Source organism: Emydura macquarii, unplaced genomic scaffold (assembly GCF_026122565.2).
Source record: "Emydura macquarii macquarii isolate MOO-44397 ecotype Brisbane River unplaced genomic scaffold, CSIRO-AGI_Emac_v2 contig_3470, whole genome shotgun sequence".
Classification (NCBI taxonomy): domain Eukaryota; kingdom Metazoa; phylum Chordata; order Testudines; family Chelidae; genus Emydura; species Emydura macquarii.
In genome coordinates, this window is record NW_027133607.1 from 9797702 (window position 1) to 9821130 (window position 23429).

Here is a 23429-nt window from a genome sequence, read left to right on the forward strand (position 1 = left end):
TCAGCATTAAGCACAAACCAATCCACGCTAACCCCTACCTTCTGAATATCGACTACCTGGAAACAGTTCTCTGCTGCTGGTATATATTGCACACTATTTTTATGAACTTGTTCACACAGATTGGAAGCTAGTCAAACAGCAGTAAAATGGACAATCCTCTGATGTGGGTTTCCTATTATGAAACACACATTTATCTAATGAGTAATAACAGCGTACACATAACATCTGCCTTATATAGATTAAAAAAGCGCAAAACCTCCAGGAGATATAATCTTTTATTTAACTCAAAACATGTGACGCAGATTTATTGGCCCAATGGCTTCTGCATTCTTTGGTTTAAAGACCTTGAAACTCCTCCCTACAAGTGAGCAAATCAAGGCCTGCACGGAAAGTTTCGAGGGTTGGGGAAAGCAGAGACTTCTTAAAAGATGCTCCTCAACTAATTTCCTACCCACCTGCATTATACGTCTGGAATAAGTGGTAGTTTAAAAGAAAAAGCAAAACACAGTGACTTCTGAAGGAAGGAGCAGATGGACAAATCTGAACAGCTCAAATAAGTAACCAGAGAAGCGCAATGCTGACTATCATATCTTCAAGGGATGCACTATTATCACTAGACACACAACCAGGCAAATCAGTCATGGCATAGTATTTACCAGAGGTGTTTTTCACCAGCCTGGGAAAAACTAGTTAGAAAATGCCTTAAACTGGGGCTATTTTAAAAACTGTTTCTTTAATGCACACCACATTACACTTAATTTTAATTACATATTCAAATTGTGATTACATTAGGCAATGGATTGTAGATTATTTAGGGTTGTCCAAATCAAAAGTCACACTGCAGTGGGCCTAAAACTAGTACATAATTATAATATTAAACATCAGAATGTCTACATATATTTTGGTTCAGTATTTTCTCAAGAAAGTTATACACGTCATGACTCATATTTCAGTTTTCAATATTATATAAACACAAGTCAAAACCATTTGATTATACGAAAATGACAAATAATGCAGAATAGTAAGCGTGAAGCATTACACAATCAGAAGCATGCAGAGTTGCAGATACCAATCCAGGTCCATTTGGCCATGCTACATTTTGAAGAAGACCAACTTTCATGTAGTGGATAGAAAAAGCCTATTCTTCAGTTTTGAATGGGTGTATCCAAAGTTTGAAAAGATTCCTTTTACGCTTTCTGGACATTGATGCAATTAGTTTTCCCATTTCCTGGTTTAATGTGGGTTTAAGCCAGTATTTACCAACACCCTGTCCTAAACTAGTTTTTCCCTGGGAAATTGCCAACCATGAGGCAACAATACAAAACCCTATATTAGATTAAAATTTTAAATAAATCTGATTCCCCTGAAGATTCTAGTAAATAAGCCTGTGATCACATCTCTCAGTAGACAGCAGAATGTAAGCCAATCATCTTGAATTCACAAATACAAGCACTCATACTGGCTTCTCAGTTACACTCAACCAACAGGGCCACATCCCATGGCCCATGTGGCCATCGGAACCAACACAATTCAAATATCCAATACTCACAAACCGCTCATGCATAATCTAACCAAGACCTATACAAGTTATTCAGCCAATAGTTTTGAATAATGAATGCCAAGAAACCCTTAATTTCTTCAAAGACAATTGGTGAATGGAAAAAGATTTTAAAAACTCAAATTATTCACTGCAAGTTATTTCTCCAGTTCATATTACAAACAGGCATTATTAAAAACCAATCTTTCCCCAAAGATAGGCAAGCCCTTGATCAGTGTAAGTGCTGTTTTGAGTATATACAGGGTGTTACTGGAGCTCTTTAAATTGTCTGCAGGGTTTGTTAGGTTGATGGTCAATAAAAAATTGAAGTGGCTCACGACTAAGAGCTAGTTATTTTTATTATTGAACCAGCAAGACAAATCAGATTATACCCACTGGTTTTGGATTTGCTGTTTTGCACAGTCCATCGGACATGAAATAATGCTCTTATTCCAAGTTCAGAAACTATGCTGCAGCTTCAACAAAAGTTGATGCACTATGGGTATCTCTATACTGCAGAAAAAAGCAAAACAAAACTAACCCCCACATCAGCAAGTCTCAGAGCCAGGGTCAACTGAGTTGAGCTCACACAAGGGGCTAAAAATGGAACATCTACATTGAGCTCTGAGCCTTGCTGACTTTTTTTTTTTTTTTGGTGGCAGTGTAGCATACCCTACATGACTGCAGCAGGGGGTTAACATTCTCAAATAGTCCCAAGAAACGGAGTGAGGTGGGCAGAGGAGACAGTAAAGAATTCCCTGATTTTTTTCTCTTTTCTTTCAATAAGTTCCTCCCACAAAGTCATAATTATCCATTATATAAAGATGTACACCTAGGAGACAGGATTCTATTCCTGCCTCTGTCATTCACTCGTTGCACAATCTTTGGCAAGACAACTTTTGTGTCTCAGTTTCAAGTACTTTGAGATCTACAGATGGAGTGGGCTATATAACTGCTAAATGACATTAATAAAAGAGGGCTAGTAAAGAAATGCTGCTCCTTTCTATGAAGTCAGACAAAGCGCTTGCATTTCAGCTGTGATGCTGCCCTGGCTAACAGTTTATATAATGAAATGCAACTAAGTGGAAAGGATGAGAACATAACAGCCATACTGGGGGTCACACCAATGGTCCAGTCCCCCCGTTTCCTGTCTTCTGAGGAGTGGCCAGGGCCAGATGCTTCAACGGGAATGAACAGAACAGGGCAATTTCTCAAGTGATCCATCCCATCATCCAGTCACAGCTTCTAGCGGTCAGAGGTTTAGAGACATCCAGATCATAGGGTTGCATCCCTGACCATCTTGGTTAATAGGTCCATGAATGGTTATCCTCCATGAATTTATCTAATCCTTTTTTGAACTCAGTTATACTTTTGGCCTTCACAACATCCCATGGCAATGAGTTCCACAAGCTGATGGTGTGTTGTGTGAAGAACTCCTCCCTTCTGTTTGTTTTAAACCTGCTGCCTATTAATTTCACTGAGTGGATCCCTGGTTCGTGTGTTATATGAAGGGATAAATAACGCATCTCTACTCACTTCCTCCACACCCTAACCTCTATCAGATCCTTCCATAGTCATCTCATTTATAAACTGAACAGTCCCAATCTTTTTAATCTCACCTCATATGGAAGCTGTTCCAGACCCCAATCATTTTTGTTGCCCTTCTCTGTATTTTTTCCAATCCTAATGTAGCTTTTTTGAGATGGGGCGACCAGAACTGCATGCGTATTCAAGGTGTGGGTGTATGATGGATTTATATACAGTAGAACCTCAGAGTTACGAACACCGGAGTTATGAGATGACCAGTCAACCACACACCTCATTTGGAACCGGATGAACACAATCAGGAAGCAACAGTCACAAAAAAAGCAAATGCAGTACAGTGCAATGAAACGTAAACTACTAAAAAAATAAAAGGAAAAGCTTAAAAAAGATTTGACAAGGTAAAGAAATTGTTTCTGTGCTCATTTCATTTAAATTAAGATGTTTAAAAGCAGCATTTTTCTTCTGCATGATAAAGTTTCAAAACTGTACTAAGTCAAGGTTCAGTTGTAAAGTGTTGAAAGAAAAACCACAACGTTGTGGTCAGAGTTACGAACATTTCAGAGTTACAAACAACCTCCATTCCCGAGGTGTTCATAACTTAGGTTCTACTGTAGTAGAATTAGGATATTTTCTGTCTTATTATCTATCCCTTTCCTAATGATTCCCAACATTCTGCTAGCTTTTTTGACTGCTGCTGCACATTGAGCAGATGTGATCAGAGAACTACCCATGATCACCCCAAGATTTCTTTTTAGCATGGTAACAGCTAATTCAGATCCCATTATGTTGTATGTATAGTTGGGATTATGTTTTCCAATGTGCATTGCTTCGCACTTATCAACATTGAATTTCATCTCATTTCATTTTGTTGTCCAGTTACCATGTTTTGTGAGATCCTTTTGTAACTCTTTGCAGTCTGCTTTGAACTTAACTATTTTGAGTAATTTTATACATAGTGTTCCGTGTTTTCAGTTTTTATTTGTAAAAAACAAAATCTGGGAATTTTTCAGTGTTTATTTTCCAAACATTAAAACCAGGATGAAATCTGGTTTTAAAAATAAAATAAAATCAGGAAAAATCGGGGAGAAAAAGAAAATAAAATCTTTATAATATACACATTTCACTACACTAGAATTGAAAAAAATGTTTTTAATGTACAAAAGATATATTTGCCTGTGTCAGAGCTGGTAGTTTTCCCAGAAATCCTGGTTTGTGTAGGCTCACAAAGTTTTCTTCGAAGTATCCTCACATGCTGAGACCCTTGCTGTCTTGGAGGTATGCCAACTTTGAAAATAGGCGCTCTGCATCAATAGATCCAGGGGGTACATTCAAAGCTCGCTGTACCACTTTGCTGAAGTTGGGAAGTGTGTCTTGATGACTGTGCCAGCACATCCAGTTTTGCATTGCAAGGGTTAGGCAAGGTCATGTAAGTAGTAAATTCTCCTTTCAGATTTGAAATTTCATCTTTACTGGGGAATAGTTGAAACGTTCTGGTATAACAGTCGTAGTCTGCTGCAAAATTCACCTTGAGGAAGGACTGCAACACCTGGATGACATTCCAAAAAGAGTCTTCGGCACCGAACACTTCGAGGTTCAGATAATGGGCAACTGTCATCTCCCATTTCTCACCGAGTGTTGTGTTGAAGGTTTTGAATGCTTTTTTGGTTCTCTTGTACCCTGGGGTGGGAAGGATTTCCATAAACAGCTGCGTTTTCTCACTGTACGTTTCTCCTGCAGCTTTTGTGCTCTGTTCAGCTGAGATTTTGGTTCTCAGGATCCGGTAAAAGTCTGTATTGGTAAATGTATTGGCAACAGTCAGAGAAAACTCCAGTGTTTTCTGTGCGTCACAGACCGATTCTAAGTTTTCAACAATGAAAATTACCTTGGTGCACAGAAGCTGGCGCTCATTTTTGTTATTTGCCAGGCTCTTCAGAATTTCTGCTTTAGAACCAACAACTCAGGATGATCTAGGAGATCCATTAGCACAATCCATGCGTTATTTACATGACAGGCAGTGAAATAAAAGCTCTTCCACCGACATGCACCACAGCGGTAATCGGCACTTGGCTCTGCACTCATCTCAGACTTTGTAAAACAAAGCCTCCAACATGTCCGCATGCTTGAAAATCCAACGAGGCAAGATTCCATGTCTTCCATTTCTTCTGTAGCTGTAGCTGCTGACAGCGCAACATTAATCAGATGACCAGGACAGGTAATGTAGCAGCCACGGTATCTGATTGAGTTTAATCTCCTGTGCAAACATAGCCATGTAGGAAGCAGAATTGTGTTAGCTGTGGCCACATTTTCCATAGTTGGTACCTCTCTCATATGTCAATTATTGCTGCATCAACAAAAAAAGCTGTCAGCAGATTGGCTGAATGTCACATCAATGTGGGTTTATTCGCAATGAAATAAAAAAAAAACTAAAACAAAAAGGCCAAGAATTAGATGGTCCAAAGCATCAGGAGACTCATCAAAAATCAGACTAGACACCCCATTTCCATAAATTCATTCCATCAGTTTAGATACTAACACATCGTCATTTTCTTTCAGATACTTACGAGTGAGGTTGTCTGCATTAGGAAGGGTTTTTGCTGCTGGACAGTGTTGTTGTACAAAGTCACCATTCGGCTGCTCTGCTATTAACAGTGGGTGTCCGGCAAAACAAAGAGCACACACAAATTAACTGACAATTGTGCGGTCCCTTCTCTTTCATTAAAGCCCTGGAGAAAGATCCTGATATTGACGGTTTACCCCGAAGCTCACATTCTTCTTTAAGCATCTTGTATTGTTTGCTTTCAACATGCTCCTTTATTCTGTCCGCGCGAGCACGGACCTCCCTGCTGCAGTACTTGCAGTGAAATGCATCCTCTTCACTCCTGTCTTTATTTTTCTGGAAAATTTCTAAGCACTGATTTTCCTGTTGGCATTCAGGCATAGATTTACGTCTTCGCTCCATGTTTACCATATCTATCTGTAACCCCCAAGGAGCTTACCTGAGTTCCAGGGGCTCTGTACATTGGTAGTTCAGGGAAAGGCACACAGTCCCTAGGAGGAAGAGGGAGCCAAGGGCAGATCAGTCTGGTAGGCAACCCAGAAGGAGAGATGCTATATAGAAGGGGCACCTGTTGGTTTGGGGAAGGATTTCAGGTGTGCCTGCTCAGAGGAAGGGGAGGAGTCAAATGACGGACAAGGGAAAGCCTGGGAAGAGCTAGCCTGACCAACAGGGAGTGAGATGCTCTCCTCTGAGAGCATTGGAGGGGGGAGAAGCCATTTTGGGGGTATTCTGGAGCCAGTCACAAAAATGCCTGGACTGGCTATGTGTGGATCCAGAAAAACCCAGGCCCATCCATCCAAACCCATAAGGAGATTGGCACTAAAGGAGGTAACCGAGGGAATGGGGCATTACATATCTTTATCTGTAGAGCCCTGCAAATCCACACATATCTGCAGATCATTTTTGCAGATCAGATGTGGATACAAATTTTGTGTCCGCACAGGCTTTTTATTCATCTGTGGAGGACTGACTGTTTAAATTCAGCGCCCACGTTAAATGGAAGGAAAGAAATAGGCAGGCAGTGTCTCCTTGTGAGCCGACTGTAGCATGATATTAATGTTGTTGATTTTCCAACCTTGACCATGTGTGTGTTCTGCGTTTTACACTGTGGAAATGTTTCAATCTCAGAGCTGTAGGACACAACCATCGCAGAAAGCGTTAGTGTTTAACAAACATAAGTACCTGAAAAATACTGACTGGATTGATAAATGGGTGTAAATCGGTAAAAACTGAACTGTTTTAATAAAAAACCTGATCATTTATCAGTGAAAAAAATCCATAAAAACTGAAAACACGGATCACTATTTATATGGTACGTCTACACCGCAAAAAGACATCCGCAGCCAGTCCATGTCAGTTGGCTCAGGCTGCGGGGCTGTTTAATTGCAGTGCAGTTGTTTGGGCCTGAGCTCTGGGATGCTTCTACCTCGCAGGATCCTAGAGCTCGGGCTCCAGCCAGAGCCCGAATGTCTACACCACAATCAAACAATCACTCAGCCCAAGGCAGCTGGCACAGGCCAGCCGCAGACTTTTAACTGCAGTGTAGACATTCATATTGTCTCAAATTTTCCAACTCACTTTTACCCCTTTTTCCAAGATAATTTATATTTGGAACAGCACTGGTCCCAGTACAGACCCCTGAGGGACCCCACTATTCATCTCTCTCCATTGTGAAAACAGACAGTTTATTCCTACCCTTTGTCTCCCATCTTCTAATCTGTTACTGATCCATGAGCGGAGCTTTCCTCTTATCCCATGACTGCTTAGTTTGCTCAAGAGCCTTTGGTGAGGGACCTTGTTAAAGGCTTTCTGGAAGTCCAAGTACACGATATCCACTGGATCACCCTTGTTCACATGTTTGTTGATGTCCTCGATGAATTCTAGTAGATTGGTGAGGCATGATTTCCCTTTACAAATGCCATGCTGACTATACCACAACATACCATGTTCATGTGTGCGTCTGATAATTCTGTTCTTTACTATAGTTTCAACCAATTTGCCTAGTAATGAAGTTAAGCTTACTGGCCTGTAATTGCCAGGATCGCCTCTAGAGCTTCTTTTGTATTTATTTAAATTGGCATCATATTAGCTATCTGCCAGTCATCTGGTACAGAGGCTTTTTTAAGCAATAGGTAACATACCACAGTTAGTAGTTCTGCAATTTCATATTTTAGTTCCTTCAGAACTCTTGGGTGGATACCATCTTGTCCTAGAGACTTATTACTGTTTAATTTATCAATAGGTTCCAAAACTTCTATTGACAACTCAATCTGAAAGTTCCTCAGAGTTGTCACCTAAAAAGAATGGCTCAGGTGTGGAAAAACAAGGTTTTGGTTTAGGAAGAGCACTCCAACCTGGCAAAAGACAGGTGAACTCCGAATGGGACATTTAGAAGAGCTGCAACTCCAGTTACTCTGGGGATGGTGGAGGAACATTTGCCGTTAAGCACCTAATTTTAGGCACATTGTAGAAAGACGCAGAAGAGAGACCTTCTTACTGGTGTTTTCAAATGGATGCTCTCTGTAGTGACCATTCGGCAGCCGCGGTTCAGCAAGCTTTTCGCTGGAGTGTTCTAAATCCTCCTATCACACTCCGCAACCCATGCAAGACGAACTGTTCATTTTAAAGTGTTTTGCCAGTGCATGACACTCTGCCTCACACAGCTCTGAAACTGCCAACACCACTGAAATTGACTAAACCCTGTTTTATAACACACCCTGATAAGAACTGAGTGTGTGTAATCTGCCAATAATTATGCAAGGGATCAGTACTGTTTATTAAACACAAAAGCCCCTCCCCCAAACAGTACAGAATTAGTTAAAACCTCCATCCACTCCCTTTGAGACGGCAGCACGTTAAATCAAATAGGAGATCCAGTCCAGCACCATCACTCACCTCCCGTGACTTTGGTCAAGTCATTTAGTCTGTGCCTCAGTCTCTCTGATACACGGCAACAGCACTTTACTCCACAGAGGTATTAGAAGCTTTAATTCATTCACATTATCAACTACTTTGGGATTTTTGGATGGAAGATACTGAAAAGCGTGGAGTATTATTGTTCAAACTATAAATTGGCAGTTAGAGGAGATCAGACAACTATTGTTAATAGAGGATTAATTAACTTTCAACACCATCCCTATAAGGCAGGCGTTATTATTTCCCTTTTGACATTAAGGAAATAAAAACTAGAGAAGTCATGTGTCAGAACAAAGTAGATCTGTCTAACTACAAAGTTCACCTCTCTCAAACTGGCAGTTGAGAGGAATCCAGTAAAGAATGGTTTAGACTAGTGACATGCTATGTTCTGAATGGAAACGAATTCCACCCCAATCCTTCTACTGGACCAAGGCCTTTGGTGTTTTGAGGAACAGATCAGGTGCCTCCTACAAAATCTTTCCACTAGAGAGCTGTGTGCGTGCAATCTCTCTGAAAGCATCAATCCTGATAAGCATTAATAAAAACCAATAGAGCCAGCAGTGTCATTAGCTGGGACGTGGGCTAGGTTTTTAAGAAAAACATCTGCACTACAACATGTGAAACAGAGAGCACAGTCCAAAGTTAGAAGAAGATTTCTGAAATAAAAAAACCAAGAGATCTGCCAAGACATGATGGGAGTTATTTCTCTATAAACCAAAAAGTGATCTTTTGAAGAAGGTCAATCGTCTTGCTAGAAATCCTATCTGCACCACTGTTTGAGCAGTAGTTTCACAGAGAAATTGCTTGTTCAGTCACTATGGATGTTTTTAGTGACAATAACTTGAGGGGGATAGAAGAGAAGTGCAATCATTAAAAGCAATATTTTAAGCAAGAGAAGAAACTCAAGACAATAAAGGCTAAAAATGAAAACTGTGGTCCACTAATTTACTACACAAGGCAATCTGGCAAACCCAGATAAACATAAACATGAATCATAACCAATCAGAACAAGGCTGGAGCCCAAATCACAAATTTACACCAGGAAGGCCACACATGATAAATCCCACCCTGAAGGGAGAAGCCTTGAGCAGGAGACTGCCTGCACTTCTTGATGAGAGATTCTGAAAACTAAGGGTCAAACATAGTGCAGCCTACAGAGATCTACAAAGCAGTCGGCCAGCCGATGCCCTTACCTTTCGTGTAGTGGTGCAGCCCTCAGGGACTTCTGGTCCCAATATTTAATAAGTCACTTGATAGAAGGCAGCTCTCCATATGCTTCTCCCAACTGTTTTTTGACACACATGCCCGCTTTGGTTTTGAACGTTTTCCCATTTTGCCCCAATGCCTGGATGAGCCTTATTCAACACGGTTCAAAAATCTATTCCACGAAACACATCTGTAATGATCACCACATACACCATGCTTGTGCTGTTTTATGCTGCATGACAACATTATCAGCTGATGCCCTCAGATTGTTGTTAGATTACTACATCTAGCCTAGAGGGCTAACACAGCTCACCTGACAGAATCATCTGCTTTTTTACACATCTGATTTTGTGCTTATAAATTTAGCAAAACTAACACTTCAAACAGGCGTAAAACACTGGCCAGAGACCATCCTCGAAACAATTTCTAGATCAAAGCTTTGAAGAGAACATCTAATCTTGATTTTAAAATGATTACTGATGGAGAATCCACCACAGCACTTGGCAGGAGGTTACAATGGTTAATTACTCTCACGGTTAAGTGTGTTGGCTGCTGCCATCCTCTCGTTAGTGAGGAGGTGCAGCCTTCAAAGATGCCAAGGATACGACACTACATTTCAATCCAAGTAGAAAGGCAGTAGGCATACTGGGACCTGTAGTCTCCACAGGTTGCAACTCTTCTAACACTCGAGGGAAGCTGCACTTAATTTTATGGAAATTAAGTGCAAGTCCTCAGACTCTTGGAAAGCAGCCAGTGGGATCTTTAGCTGGAGAGTTCCTGGTTTCCCAAAACTCCACAAATTTGATTAATCCTTTTACTTGAATTTTCCACTTATCCGAACCCATGGAAATAGTCATAACTTCGAATGTCTCTGTGATAACTAGGAATGCAGCTTGGGCCCACTACTGCCAAAGGAAGTTAACAAGGAAAATATTTGTTCTCTGTCACAAAGGCTTAAGAACGCACTAGCTTGTGGAAAATTTGGAGCACAAAGATTTATTAGACTGGGCACTTCTACAGCTGCTGCATAGGTCTTAAAGAGTGGTAAAAACTGACCAGAATTCTGTAAAACTGACCAGAAACTCCGTTTGCACTGGTGTTTCTTCGAAAAATCTGAGCAGCAGCCAAAGACTTTTTGGGAAGGTGGGGGGGAGGATGGACCACATAGGACAGAAGAGCCAACTACAAGCCAAAGTCAGTACAGAGAATATTCAAGTGGTGTATCGGCACCACCATAGGGAAGGTTGTAACACAACTTCTGTTTAAAGGTCCACCTTTCCAAGTCCTCTACAATCAACAGGCTTAGTTGAATTCCTTGGAAATGTGATGTTTATCAGGAAGGTGCAGGGGAGGGTTAATGACCCAATGTTGAGTTATTTGAGCTAAAGGCTGCAGTGATTACAGCCCAAAACTGCCATTTTTCAAAAGGTCTCTAGGTAGGTTCCCCCCGCCCCGAGTCAGAGATCAAATTACTGATGTGATGTGGGCCTAAATGGTCTCAATCTATGGAGTTTTACCCAAGGTAGCTCAGGGCACCTACTAAATCTATCGAGGACCCAAACTGACAATGGTATTTAAGAAAACGTACCCCCGCCCCACGTTCAACAGTGTGCAAGCACCAATACAGAAAAATGGTTAGAGGGTTTCCATCCCCGCCATTTTGTGTGTTTTAAAGTTTAATTCTTAAGTGCTCTAAAACTCAAGCAGTTACTTGGACTGCCTTATAGGGGCAAGGGTAAATTAGTGATCCAAATTTGGGGTCATTTGACCGAGGGTTCCTCCTCTTCCCTCTCCCTCACACCCGCCGCTTCCCCCTCTTTCCTTCTGCTGCCTGGTCCTGTTAAAGGGAAGGTACTCATGACTGGATGAATCAGACCTCAGACTGATGGCTGTGAACTCACCCTTCAATTAACAAAACTAAAGATAAATTAATCACAAGCCACCACCCAAGACAAAAGGAGTTTTAGACTGATTGTTTGGCGGTTGCCATGATCTGAGTCACGGGTGGCAATTTTATAGTGGGAGGAAAATAATCATAGTATTTGGGGGGGAAAATTAGACTGTGAATGTTTCCTGGGAAGGGAGTGATATTAAGGGGTGGAGTGGGGGAAAAGGGGAAAAAGGGTGGGGAACAAGAGAGGTTTGGGGCTCAGGTGAGGGAAGGTGTTGCAGCTAGAGGAAGTGGAGGGGTGGGAAACTGGGAAGAGGAATAGGGGGTGAGTGGCAGGGAGAATAGGGGCAGAGGCACCTGTCAGCCCCACAGCCTCCCTTCCCATGTGTGCGCCCAGATCGGGGTGGGAATTGGTTCTTGCTTTTCTAGGGGGTCTAAGCCCATCCCTGCCCCCATGTATGTACCAGAATCCACAGGGGTTGGACTCGCCTCATGTGAGCCAGTCAGGTTCTGGGGGAAGTCTCGCCCTTTTGGGAGGGTCTGAGGCCCCCCTCCCTGGCCCCCATGTGAGCCAGGATCTGGGGTAGTCCTGCCCCCCTTTAGATGAAGAGCTGAGAACGGGTATACTTCATGCATATCACTGACTCTCAAGAACTCAGGGAACACCCACTGAAATTAATGGAGCAGGTCACAGGTCTCAGACCTATTGTATTCACCTCCATGGGGTGTTCTGATTGAGCTGAGAACATCACATTGAGGTGAATGGGCCATTTCACACCTTGCAGAGCCTCCAATGCTGCAGATGGATGTGTAAAAGAGGCCTTTCCCTCCACCATCTATCTTCCTGTGGCCTGGTCTATACTATAAAGTTAGGTCGATGCAAGGCAGCTTACGTCGACCTAGTTGTGCATCGGATTACACTTAAATTGGTCTCCCATTGAGGTAACTGCCGTTATGCCGACTGACCCCGGTCTACACTGCAGAATTACTCCGGTATAACTGTCACTCAGGGGTGGCAATACTGACTTAAGCGCCAGTGTAGACAGAGGTAGGCCGGCGGGACAGCTTCTCCCATGGACACAGCTATCGTCTCTCATGGAGGTGGATTCACTATGCCAACGGGATGCAGCATTTTAAGCACAGATGTGCCCTTAGTAGCACTACCTCCCAGAGGAGTGCAGAGCCACGCTTGATATGCATAGATCAACTCAGTGCGAATGCAAACACTGCGCTACTTATGTCAATCTGAACCAGCCTCCAGCAGCTGTCCCACAATGCCCCACACTGACCGCTCTGGTCACCATGGTGAACTCCGCTGCCCGGGGTTTACACAGACTGGAAGCTCCCCCTCCCATTTAAAGCCCCACAATTTCTGAAATTCCTTTTCCTGATTACCTGACTCGGTGAATACACCTAGCAGCTCTCCAAGGAGTCTGGGGGACAGGTGACCAGGGGATCCAGCTGCACAGTGAGCCAGGACTTATTTTTGACTCCACCACAGCCCAGCCAGTCGAGCAGCATGCAGGGAAGGAACCTCAGATAACTGTACATTTTCAGTTACAGTAGGGTACTTTTAATTTACTGGTGCTAGGAGAGGTTGTGGTACAATCGAGAGAGGTAGAGCTGCTATTTACCCTCTAGGGATGGGGGGGCAGTTTGTTTATGTGCACAGGGATGTCCCTTGAATCCTCCAGAGAGATCTCAATGTATCTTTCATACAGCTCTTCTGCAACTCTCTGCTGAAGGTTTCTGGGACGGGCTGCTTTATTTACTTCTTCCTCCTGGTGGGACACTTTCCCGCATCACTCAGCAATAACTTCAGCAGACACCATTGCAGTACACAGGCCAGTGCAGTGGTTCCCAACGCATAGCCCATGGGGTCTTTCAAAGTGGCGGCTCCACTCCCACTGCCTGCAGAAGGGAGCCAGGAGGAGTGCTTTGCTGTGGGGCTACAAGACTGGTGCAGGCTCCTTGCTGCAGCTAATGGGACAGGAGATCAGCACTCCCCTCCCCGTGATTGTAGCAGAGAGAATGGCAAAGCGCTCTGCCTGGGTCCATAGGCTCTGGGGTCCCTGCTAGAGCCAGAGGGAGGGGAGCACTGATCTCCCATGCCCTCGGCTGCAGCAAGGAGCCACTGCCCAGGGACCCAGTGGAGCACACGGGGCTACAGGACACATGCAGTTTCCCTGCTGCAGCCAGGAGGGTGAGAAATCAGCAAGGATTGCTGAACTTCTTCTGTCTGGCTACTTGGGTGGTGGAGGGGAAGAGAGGGAGAAGCCTGCTGGCGCAGACTGGTGGCCCTTCAGGGCTGTAAAAATTATATCTGTGGCCCTCGAGCCAATAAGGTTGGGAACCACTGGGCTAGTAACATACAGGCCCAAGCGGTTTTTGGACACCAGCCTTCTCTGCCTTTGCTAGCCTCAGCAGTGAGATACCAGCTAAAACCACCCATGGAAAATGATGCCAGTATTCAGTGTCACTGCCCTACAGTAGTAGATTCTTGCCACTGACCTATTCCCTCCTCAACTCCCTGAGCCCCAGGTGGGCCACACTCACCATGGCTAGTGCTGGTCACAAGCAACCCCAAGCAGAAGTGAGAACATGGGGCCTAAAACTTGAAGGGGGGGAGGGGGGGACTGAGTTCAGCATCTTAAGATTCACTTTCCCTGATGAACTGGTGGACAGTGGTGTGCTTTATCTACAGCTGCTGCCACTGGGGGCGCCTGCAGAACACCTGAGCCAGAGGAAGAGGAGAAAGAAGAGTCAGAATGACATGTTCAATGTAATCCTGCAAGCCAGAGCTGCACTGGACTGTGAGCACAGGGCCTAAAGGACGAATATTGTGTACAGCCTGCAGAAGGAAAGAGTGGAAAGGAGAAAGGCCCACAACTCCCAGCAGGAAAAGAAAAGGGAGATGCACCACGGCATAAAGAAGCTTCTCAGGCAGCAAAACACAGAAGCTGCAGGCTCTGGAGGACCTGCAGTTTCAAGAATCCCAGGCTCACATCCCTCTCCAGCCCATTGAGGGCTCAATATCGGGGACCGCCCTAAGCCCCCCTACAGGTGGTATCACGAGTCACTGCACTATACCCACCACTCCACCCTGGGGGTCATTATGGGCAATCACAGCTTCACATAGCTGCTCTGGGAAAGCCACGGTTGGCGTGTGTGTACCTGAAATGGACAGGAGTGTTCTTTCCCTTTCATAAGTTCTGTTCTCAAAATGTATTAATTTTTAATGTATTTGTTTTTAAACTGCATGGGCTTTTTGCACTGATTTTGTTTCAAATAATAGAATTTTATTCTGTAACATAATTCATCTTTATTAGTTCACAACATATGCTGCTGAGTGCTCAGTTCTGAAAGCAACCAATTTACCTGCTACCGCACAGTGTCACACAACTCATAGGCTCAGTCACAAACAAAATTAATGGGTGCACTGCCAATGGTATAGTCCTATATTTACAGCAACTACCACACAATTCCTACCAGGCCACAAAAAGAGCCAGGCCAGGTAGAACATACAACATACTTTACTGTGGCTCACTGTTAAAATGGTCTTTTACAGCCTCCCTGAACCTGACAGCTCCACGTTGAGCTCTTCTCATATCCCTTGTATGGCTGTTCAAATTCAGCAGACAGCAGCTCCACCTCCACCCCAGCAGAAACCTTTCCCTCTTACTTTCTCAGATATTATGCAGGACACAGCAGGCAGCTATAACCATTAGGATATTTTTCTCACTGAGGTCCTATCTTGTGAGTAAACACCACCAGCATCCCTTCAAACAACCAAAAGCACAATCAACTATCAGTCTGCACCTGTTGAATCTTCCTTCCTGAGCCAGGGGTACGCTGGGTCTCCCAGGATCACCACTGGCTTTTCAACATTGCCAGTGGTAATCCACCAGTCCGGAAAACAAGTCCCTATTTGCAGCTTTTGGAAAAGTCCCATATTCTTAAAGATGCAAGCATCATGCACCTTCCCTAAGCAGCCCACATCGATGCAGGTGTTGCATCCCTGGTGAGCCAGCAGCTTGCATAACCGTAAAAAGTAGCTCTTTCTGTGGACGTACTCTGTGACAAGGTGGTCTGGTGCCAAAATAGGAAAGCGTGTGCTGTCTCCCCCTCCCCACACCCATGCAGTTCGGGAACCTCACTGCTGCAAATCCATCCACTACGTCCTACACAGTGACAAGAGTCACAGACCTGTGTAGGAAGCGGCAATTAATGGCCCTGCACACTTGCATGACAGTAGCCCCCGCAATGGATTTCCCGACTCCTAATTGACTCCTGACTGACCAGTAGGCAAGCCTGACATTGAAAGCTTCCACAGTACAATTGCCACTCACTTCTCCACTGACAGTGCAGTTCTCAGTTTGGTCTCCCTGCCCTGGAGGGCTGGGGCGAGCTTGGCACACAGATCCAGGAATGTTGTCTTGTGCATTCAAAAGTTCTGCAGCCACTGCTAAACAGCCCAAACCTGCATTACGATGCGATCTCAGTCGGCGTTTGTCTCCGGCCCAGAAGCGGTGCTCCACCATCTGCAGCTGCTCAGCAAATGCCACTAACAACTTAGAACTTGTTCTCTCTATTGCCCATGGCACCCGTCATCCAAGAAATCTTTATGTTTCCCACCCATTCAGTTCTTCTTGCGGCTCTGCAAATACTGCAGGATTGTGCGCCATGTACTTGCAGCACTGGTGACAACAGTGCAGAGCTGTGCAGGCTCCAAGCTTCTGTCAGAGACAGCAGACAGTGAGGAGTGTGGCATGGGGGTTTACAGGATTTTGAAAAAAGGTGCGAAAATTATGGATTTCAGATAGTATTATGCAATCGAGACGGTTGCAAACTGGGGAATTGACCCCCATGCTCCCAGTCACCTCTGTGCAACTCATTTCGGCCCCATCGTACATTGCCAAAACTTCCCAAAAGACCATATGCTGGATGGTGGCGAGTTGCACGGTGGGATACCTACCCATGGTGCACTGCACTCTGCATTGACACACAAGCACTCCTATGGAGTATGTGCAGCACTGAAACAGAGCCAAGTATGCACACACACAAGTGAACTTCAACTACCTGAAAGGGGGTTCCAGGGAGGATGGAGCTAGGCTGTTCTCAGTGGTGGTAGATGACAGAACAAGGAGCAATGGTCTCAAGTTGCAGTGGGGGAGATTGGATATTAGGACAAAATTTTTCACTAGGAAGATGGTGAAGCACTGGAATGGGCTACCTAGGGAGGTGGTGGAATCTCCATCCTTAGAGGTTTTTAAGGTGCAGCTTGACAAAGCTCTGGCTGGGATGATTTAGTTGGGGTTGGTCTTGCTCTGAGCAGGCGGTTGGACTAGATGGCCTCCTGAGATCCCTTCCAACCCTAATCTGCTATGACTCTATGATGTACTAACTGCAGCTGTTATATGATGAGGTCACTTGAGCCGACAAAAGTTTGTAGTGTAGAAATGGCCTATTTAAAGGACAATGTTTCTAAGTGCTCTAAAATCTGCACGCCTGCATGGATTTTCTTTATGAAAGCATACAGTAGGGTTAGCGACCCAAATTTGAGGTCATTTGAGCCAGGAGTTCCAAAGATATGATGAGCCTTGAAAAAAATAGCCATATTTTAAAAAGTTTTGATGTGGGTTTTTCTTTGTGCCAAGCCAGAGAGCAAACTATTGCTGCAATGTGGGTCAAAATGGTCTCACTTGGTCAGTTTTTACCCCAGGGAGTGCATGATACCCCTTGGGAAATCCAAACTATGAACAGCATTTTAGAACATGTTCCCTACTTTGCTTGCAGGGATGTGCAGTCTGGAAGGATTACAGTGATCATGCCTCAATACAGACAATACCGTGAGAGGATTTCCAGACAGCCACTTTATGCCTGTTTGGGTAGTTCAAGGAAACATGCCAACACAATTGCCTGTGGTGAACACCTCACCACTGAGGTTTCTAGTCTGAATCTTTGTAGACCTGTGCAATAAATATATAACAACACATGTTGCATGATACAGGAAGACACGTTTTGTGACCTCCAATGTGAGTGAGCAAGGAAGCGCAGCATGCGTACTTTCAGGAACTAGTATGCAGCATTTCAATGCCTCCACTGCTTAGCATGTGTACACGTACCATGCTGACCACACCTGCAGCATAGCTAAATAATTCCCCATTGGCTATGGTCAGCTCCAGGGAACAGAAGGAATCCTGTAGGTGAGTGAATGGGTTGTAGAAGGAGGCGAAGAGCTTGCACATTTCAGCAACTGGTGTTGGCAGAGTAAAGGTGTGTGTGTTACTGGTGTGCAACAAGGGCATTGCTGAAAGTAGAGTTAAGGTTGCACAGGCATCCTTAACTGTGCATTTCCTGACTTTCAGAAGTGTGAGATTTGCTCCATCTCAACACTCTGCACCAGGTCAACATATCACCAAGGAATTTCACTCTTTATGAACATAGCCTTTTTGCCACTGAATTAGAACACTGGTCTGTTGAGTAAAAAAATATCACCTCAATACAACAGGCCCCAGCAGAGACGAAGGACTATTAAAAGACTACAGAATGGACGAAGCGGATGGGAGGAAGCAGCAGATGTGATATGTCTTGATTTTAGTAAGACTTTTAACACAAGCCCACATGACATTCTTATAAGCAAACTATGGAAATGCGGTTTAGATTAAATGATCATAAAGGTGGGTACACAACTGGTTGAAAGATGGTACTCAAAGAGTAGTTTATCAATGATTCGTTGCCAAACCGGGAGGACTTATCTAGTGGAGTTACTCAGGAGGTCTAGTACTATTCAATATTTTCTTTAATGACTTGGATAATGGAGTGGAGAGTATGCTTATAAAATCCGCAGATGACACAAAGCTGGGAGGGGTTGCTAGCACTTTGGAGAACAGGATTAGAATTCAAAAGGACCATGACAAATTGGAGAATTGGTCTGTAATCAACAAGATGAAATTCAATAAAGATAAGTGCTTAGGAAGAAAAAAAAAAATCAAATGCACAACCGGGGAATAAGTGGCTAGGCAACAGAACTGCTGAAAACAATCTGGTGGAGGTCATAATGGACCACAAAATGAATATGAGCCAAAAATGTGATGCAGTTGAGAAAAAGGCTAATATTCTGCGGTGTATTAAGAAAGGATACGGGAGGTAACTGTCCCACTCTCCTCGGCTCTGTTGAGGCCACAGCTGGAATACTGTGTTCAGTTATGGACGCCACACTCCAGGAAAAACATGGACAAACTGAAAAGACTCCAGAGGAGAACAACAAAAATGATCAAAGGCCTAGAAAACCTGCTCTATGAGGAAAGCTTAAAAAAACTGTGCATGTCCAGTCTTGAAAAAAGATGACTGAGGAGGACCTAAAAACAAGTATTAGATAAGTCATAGGTTGTTACAAAGAGTCAAGTCAAAATTTCCCCAAGCCAATGGCTCATCAGGCTGACACGTTTAAGGCACGTTAGTTTCATAGCTAACTGTACACAAGGGAGTGGTGTGCCCAGCATCACGTCTGACTGCCTTTGACTGCCCTAAGCCGACGGATCAGGTGCCCATTTTGCAGCTGGGTGAACTGGAGGTAGCCTTTCTGAGTAACATCCAGCAAAGTAAGTACCGTCTTTCAAAAGTCCATTAAAGACAGGACAAGATGTCATCAGCTTAATCTGCTGCAAGGGACATTTTTTTTTAGATACTAGGAGAAACTTTCTAACCATAAGGATAGTTAAACAGTCTCACGGATGGTTTACTTGATCCTGCCTCAGCACTGGGAGCTGGAGGTCCCTTCCAGCCCTACATTTCTATTATTCTAATTTGTTTCCAGCCCCACAACTAAGAGGAAGTGTTGGGTACAAACAAAAGATTGACCCTGCACCATGACAAGACTGACAACATTTTCTATTGGCTCCTAGCTAGTGGATTTAGCACTCTGATTAATGGCTAGTAAGTGTGCGGCCCTCAACCACCGTCTTGAAGATTCAGAAGCCAGGAAACAGTACTCCAACCTTCTTGATTAATTCAGAGGTGTCCAACATGTGACTTACAGGGTCCTTAAATGGGGCCCGTAACTGCCACCTGATCTGCCATGTTAGATATAGAGATATGTGCCAAGAAGCTGCCAGAAAGAAAGTCTAGTCTAATACTTCTTGTAGGGAGAGAAGGGAGTCACATAAGCAGTGTCAAATTGAGGAGTCTTATCGCAATACAGAAGGGCTGTTTTATAATCCCAACAAAAATAAAAACTCAAGAATTTGTCATTCACATTTCCTCCTTTTCAGACATTGCAAAGACTGTGCCAAATAAGGAGAGTCTGTCTTTCCTGTCCCCTGTTAAGGAAGTAAGTTTCACTGTGAATAGTCTGTGAAGAAGAGCAGGCCTTTTGGTTTCAACAGAGCATTTTTGAAAGGAAAAAAGCCTAGAAAAATTCACTCATCAAGTCCGAGTTTTACAAGGGAGAAGGGAAAAAAACCTATTTGAAATCTGGTGGAACTTTCCAGGGTTTACTGGAAGAAGGTCACCAGCTGCCAGCAAAACTAGTAGTTTGAGAACTTCCTTGGAATAGTGAGGAAAGGAGAAATCCCTTCAACAATACATAAATAAGATATTAAAATAAGAAAAATAGATAGAAGAAAAAAGAGGGAGAAAAATCACATAATAGCACATAGAGTTTGAACAGGACAACTAATAAAAAGGTTATGCATCTAAATATAAGAAAAATCAAAAGTTTGGAGCTACACAAGAGAGAAGGAAGGACTTTAACCAACACTATAAACTGAGACCACAGAAGAGGGAGACAGAGTAGAAAGCATCAGCCACAATACATGATCAATATCACAAAGTTGAAGGCAGCCTGTCTCTTCGATACATCTTTAGGGACTTCCAAGGGCTAATTTATAACTGTGTATATATATATATATATATATGTTTCTCTCTATTTAAGTTGTAAAGCACTTTTTATATTTGTTATAAAAGAATGGATCTGTTAAATAAATAGAATAAAAACAAGACATCCCTGTCAGTGAACAAAGTATTAAGACAAACCCACAACAGCAGTGAACAGAGGAAGTGAAGTCTCTCCCTGCTGTCCCAATCCCTAGCAGCTCCACGGGATCAAACTGCAGTGGAGTTCCAAATTGGAAAAGTACTGGGTGGAGTCCTAGGTTGTGACCCATGTCTGTTTATCTTGCTAGCAAGACAGGAAACTTGCCTATAGTGCCAGTTGCAAAATCAAATCTTTCTTACAATTGTAAGATAATTTGATTTGTTAGAATACATAGAAAAAATGAGTTTGTTTCACTCTATGTCTTCAACTACAGATTTTATCTATTTTTAAGCACAACTTGCATATTAGCAAAACTTTGTTAACTGCTCCTCATTTTAAGATTCCAACTGGTATGAATGACATACTCTAATAAAAACGCTTGTGTGTCAGTACAGTACTTTAGCATGATGTTATCATCTCCTGTAACTAAAAAGCATACAATTTGTCACAAAAATCTAGCACTATCACAGAACAAGCAGTATCAACACCGAATCCTACACCTCTCAACAGTGCAGTTGCAAGTCCAGGCAAAAGGACGATACCACACGTACCAATTCACTTCAGACAAAATAGATGAGAAAATATCCACAGTCCTTTCTGGAACAAAGAGATTCCTTTAAAATATTTTTGGGCTGTATTTCCTTTCAAATATTTGGGGATCCTGAATGCAACTAGAAACCCCTACTCCAACCATATAAGCTGCAGTCTCTGGAACTTGAGGACTTGTCTGCACTGGCCAGAGAAAGTGTCAGGATTTTCGCAGCAAGAAGCCAGCTATGACTTTTCTGGTGACTGGGAACGGGACCAGGATATGTTGTCATAGATCATCCATAGTCAAGGAGCTGGCGTTAAGAGGCAAAGATCATGCAGGAGTGAGCTCAGGGTTGTTCGCTGTCTAGCATCACCCCCATGACTGCAGTGAACCCTGTGCAGACATGACTCCATAAAACACTTTCGGCTCCTGGGGGTTGGAAAGTCCCAGAGAAACAGGAGACGGGTTCTTGTTTCAGGCTGGCCAGGCTCGGGAATCGGAGCCCAGGGACAGGCCGCGAACCAGGCATCTCTCAGCGCGCCCCCCTCCATCTCGCTGGCAGGGGGCCGAGGGCGAGCCCCGGGGGTCGGTCCCCGCCAGGCCGGCCCGCTGCCCTGCCCAGCGCCCCCTCGGGGGTGTCGACCCGAGCCCAGTCGCAGTAACCATCGCACCTCCGGCGCCCGCTGCTCTGCGAGAGCCGGCCGCCGGGGGAAGTCTCTCGGTCCCGGCCGCTCCTCCGCGCGGCGCTGCGCTGCGATCCGGCCGATCCCCGCCTCCCCGCAACACGTGGCCGCCGGCCGGCCGCGCTGCAGCTCTAGGCCTGCCCCCCCCCCCTCGGGCCTAGCCCCGCTGCCAGGCCTCCCTCCTCCGGCGCAGGGCCCCGCCCAGCCCTTCCCCCACCGGGACCGGCCGGCTCCGCGCCGCTTCCCCCAGGGCCAGGCCCGGCCCGGCCCTCGCCGGGGCTCCGGCAGCGCAAAGGCCGAGCTCGCCGCTCCGAGCCTGGCCCGCCCAGGCCGCGCTGCCCGGCTTCACCCCCTCCGCTCGTCCAGGCCCGGCCGGGCCCGTTCCCCGCTCTCTGCCCCCCCACCCCGCTCCGCGATCTCTGCTCCCCCAACCGCCCTCAGCTCCCCGCCCCTCCCCCCACCCGCCCAGGCCCGCTCCCCGATCTCTTCCCCCCTCCCCCACCCGCAACCGGCCCGGTCCCGTCCGCACTCCCCGCTCTCTGCCGCCGCCCCGATCCGGATCCCGGCCCCGGCCCGCTCACCGATCTCTGCAGCTCCCCCAGCCAGCAGCTCGCCCGCTCCTTGCCGCTCGGGTCCGGGTCGTGGTAAAGCGCCTGCACCGCCTGGTACACGAGCTGCAGGCTCGGCTTCCCCCCGCTGCCGCCGCCCCCGCCGCCCTCCATCGCTCCGAGTCCCGCACAGGCCGCTCCGCGCCCGGCTCCAGCCCCCTCAACAGCCGCCGCTCCGGGCCGCCGCCGCCGCCATCTCCTCGCCCTGCCGTGTCCGTTACCGGGAGGGGCGGTGTCACCCCGAACGCGGCCCCCCCGGAAACACGCCGCGCGCGCGCCGCGTTCCGCCCGCCCCGCGCTCTCCGCCCGCCCGGCCGCCGCCGCCGCCGCCGCCGAGAGCCAGCCCGCCCGCTCGCCGCCGCGCCGCGGATACCGCCGACCGGCAGCCACCGCGCAGGCTCTGCCTCCCGCCCGGCACCGCCCCCGGGCTGTCTCCGGCGCGCTTCCGGCCGGTGCCACCGCGACACCTGTCCCCCCGCCGGGCCGGGCCTCTCCGTCGCTACCCGGAAGTGACCTGCCCTGAGAGAGGCGGGAAGGGAAGGAGGCTTCGCCTGGACGGGCTCGGTTGGGCCTGCCCGTCCCCGTCCCGACTCCGGCAGGGCCTGACCGTGCCAAGCGCCCGGCCGGGGCCCCCCTTCCCCCACGGCGCCGGTTCCCCCCGGCGTGGGGCCGACCAATCCCCTCCCCGGGCAGCCACCGGCTCGGCTCGGCTCGGTTCGGTTCGGTTCCCTGGGGCTCCGCCAGAGCCAAGCCCTGGCCGTCCCTGGGCTGTGCCATCCGCCAGCCCCGCTGCCCCCCAACACACCTGGGAGCCCCCACAGCCCTGCTCATCCACCTGCCCAGCCCCCCCAACACACCTGGGGGCTGCCACCCACCCCCTGCTCATCCACCTGCCCAGCCCCCTCCAACACACCTGG

The 23429-nt window shown here is 46.0% G+C and overlaps 1 protein-coding gene across 2 annotated transcripts in view; it reads right to left on the reverse strand.

Moving 5' to 3' along the window:
- The window catches only part of TNPO3 (transportin 3), an 83717-nt gene extending 60825 nt beyond the window's left edge, over positions 1-22892 (reverse strand). The window contains exon 1 of one of the 2 annotated variants that reach the window (XM_067534986.1): positions 22486-22892. In XM_067534986.1, coding sequence (XP_067391087.1) covers positions 22486-22626 — 141 coding nt within the window. In that variant the 5' untranslated portion in view covers positions 22627-22892. The remainder of the gene's footprint in view (positions 1-22485) is intronic. The other variant, XM_067534987.1, reaches the window with a different exon arrangement.
- Between the last annotated feature and the right edge of the window lie 537 nt (positions 22893-23429).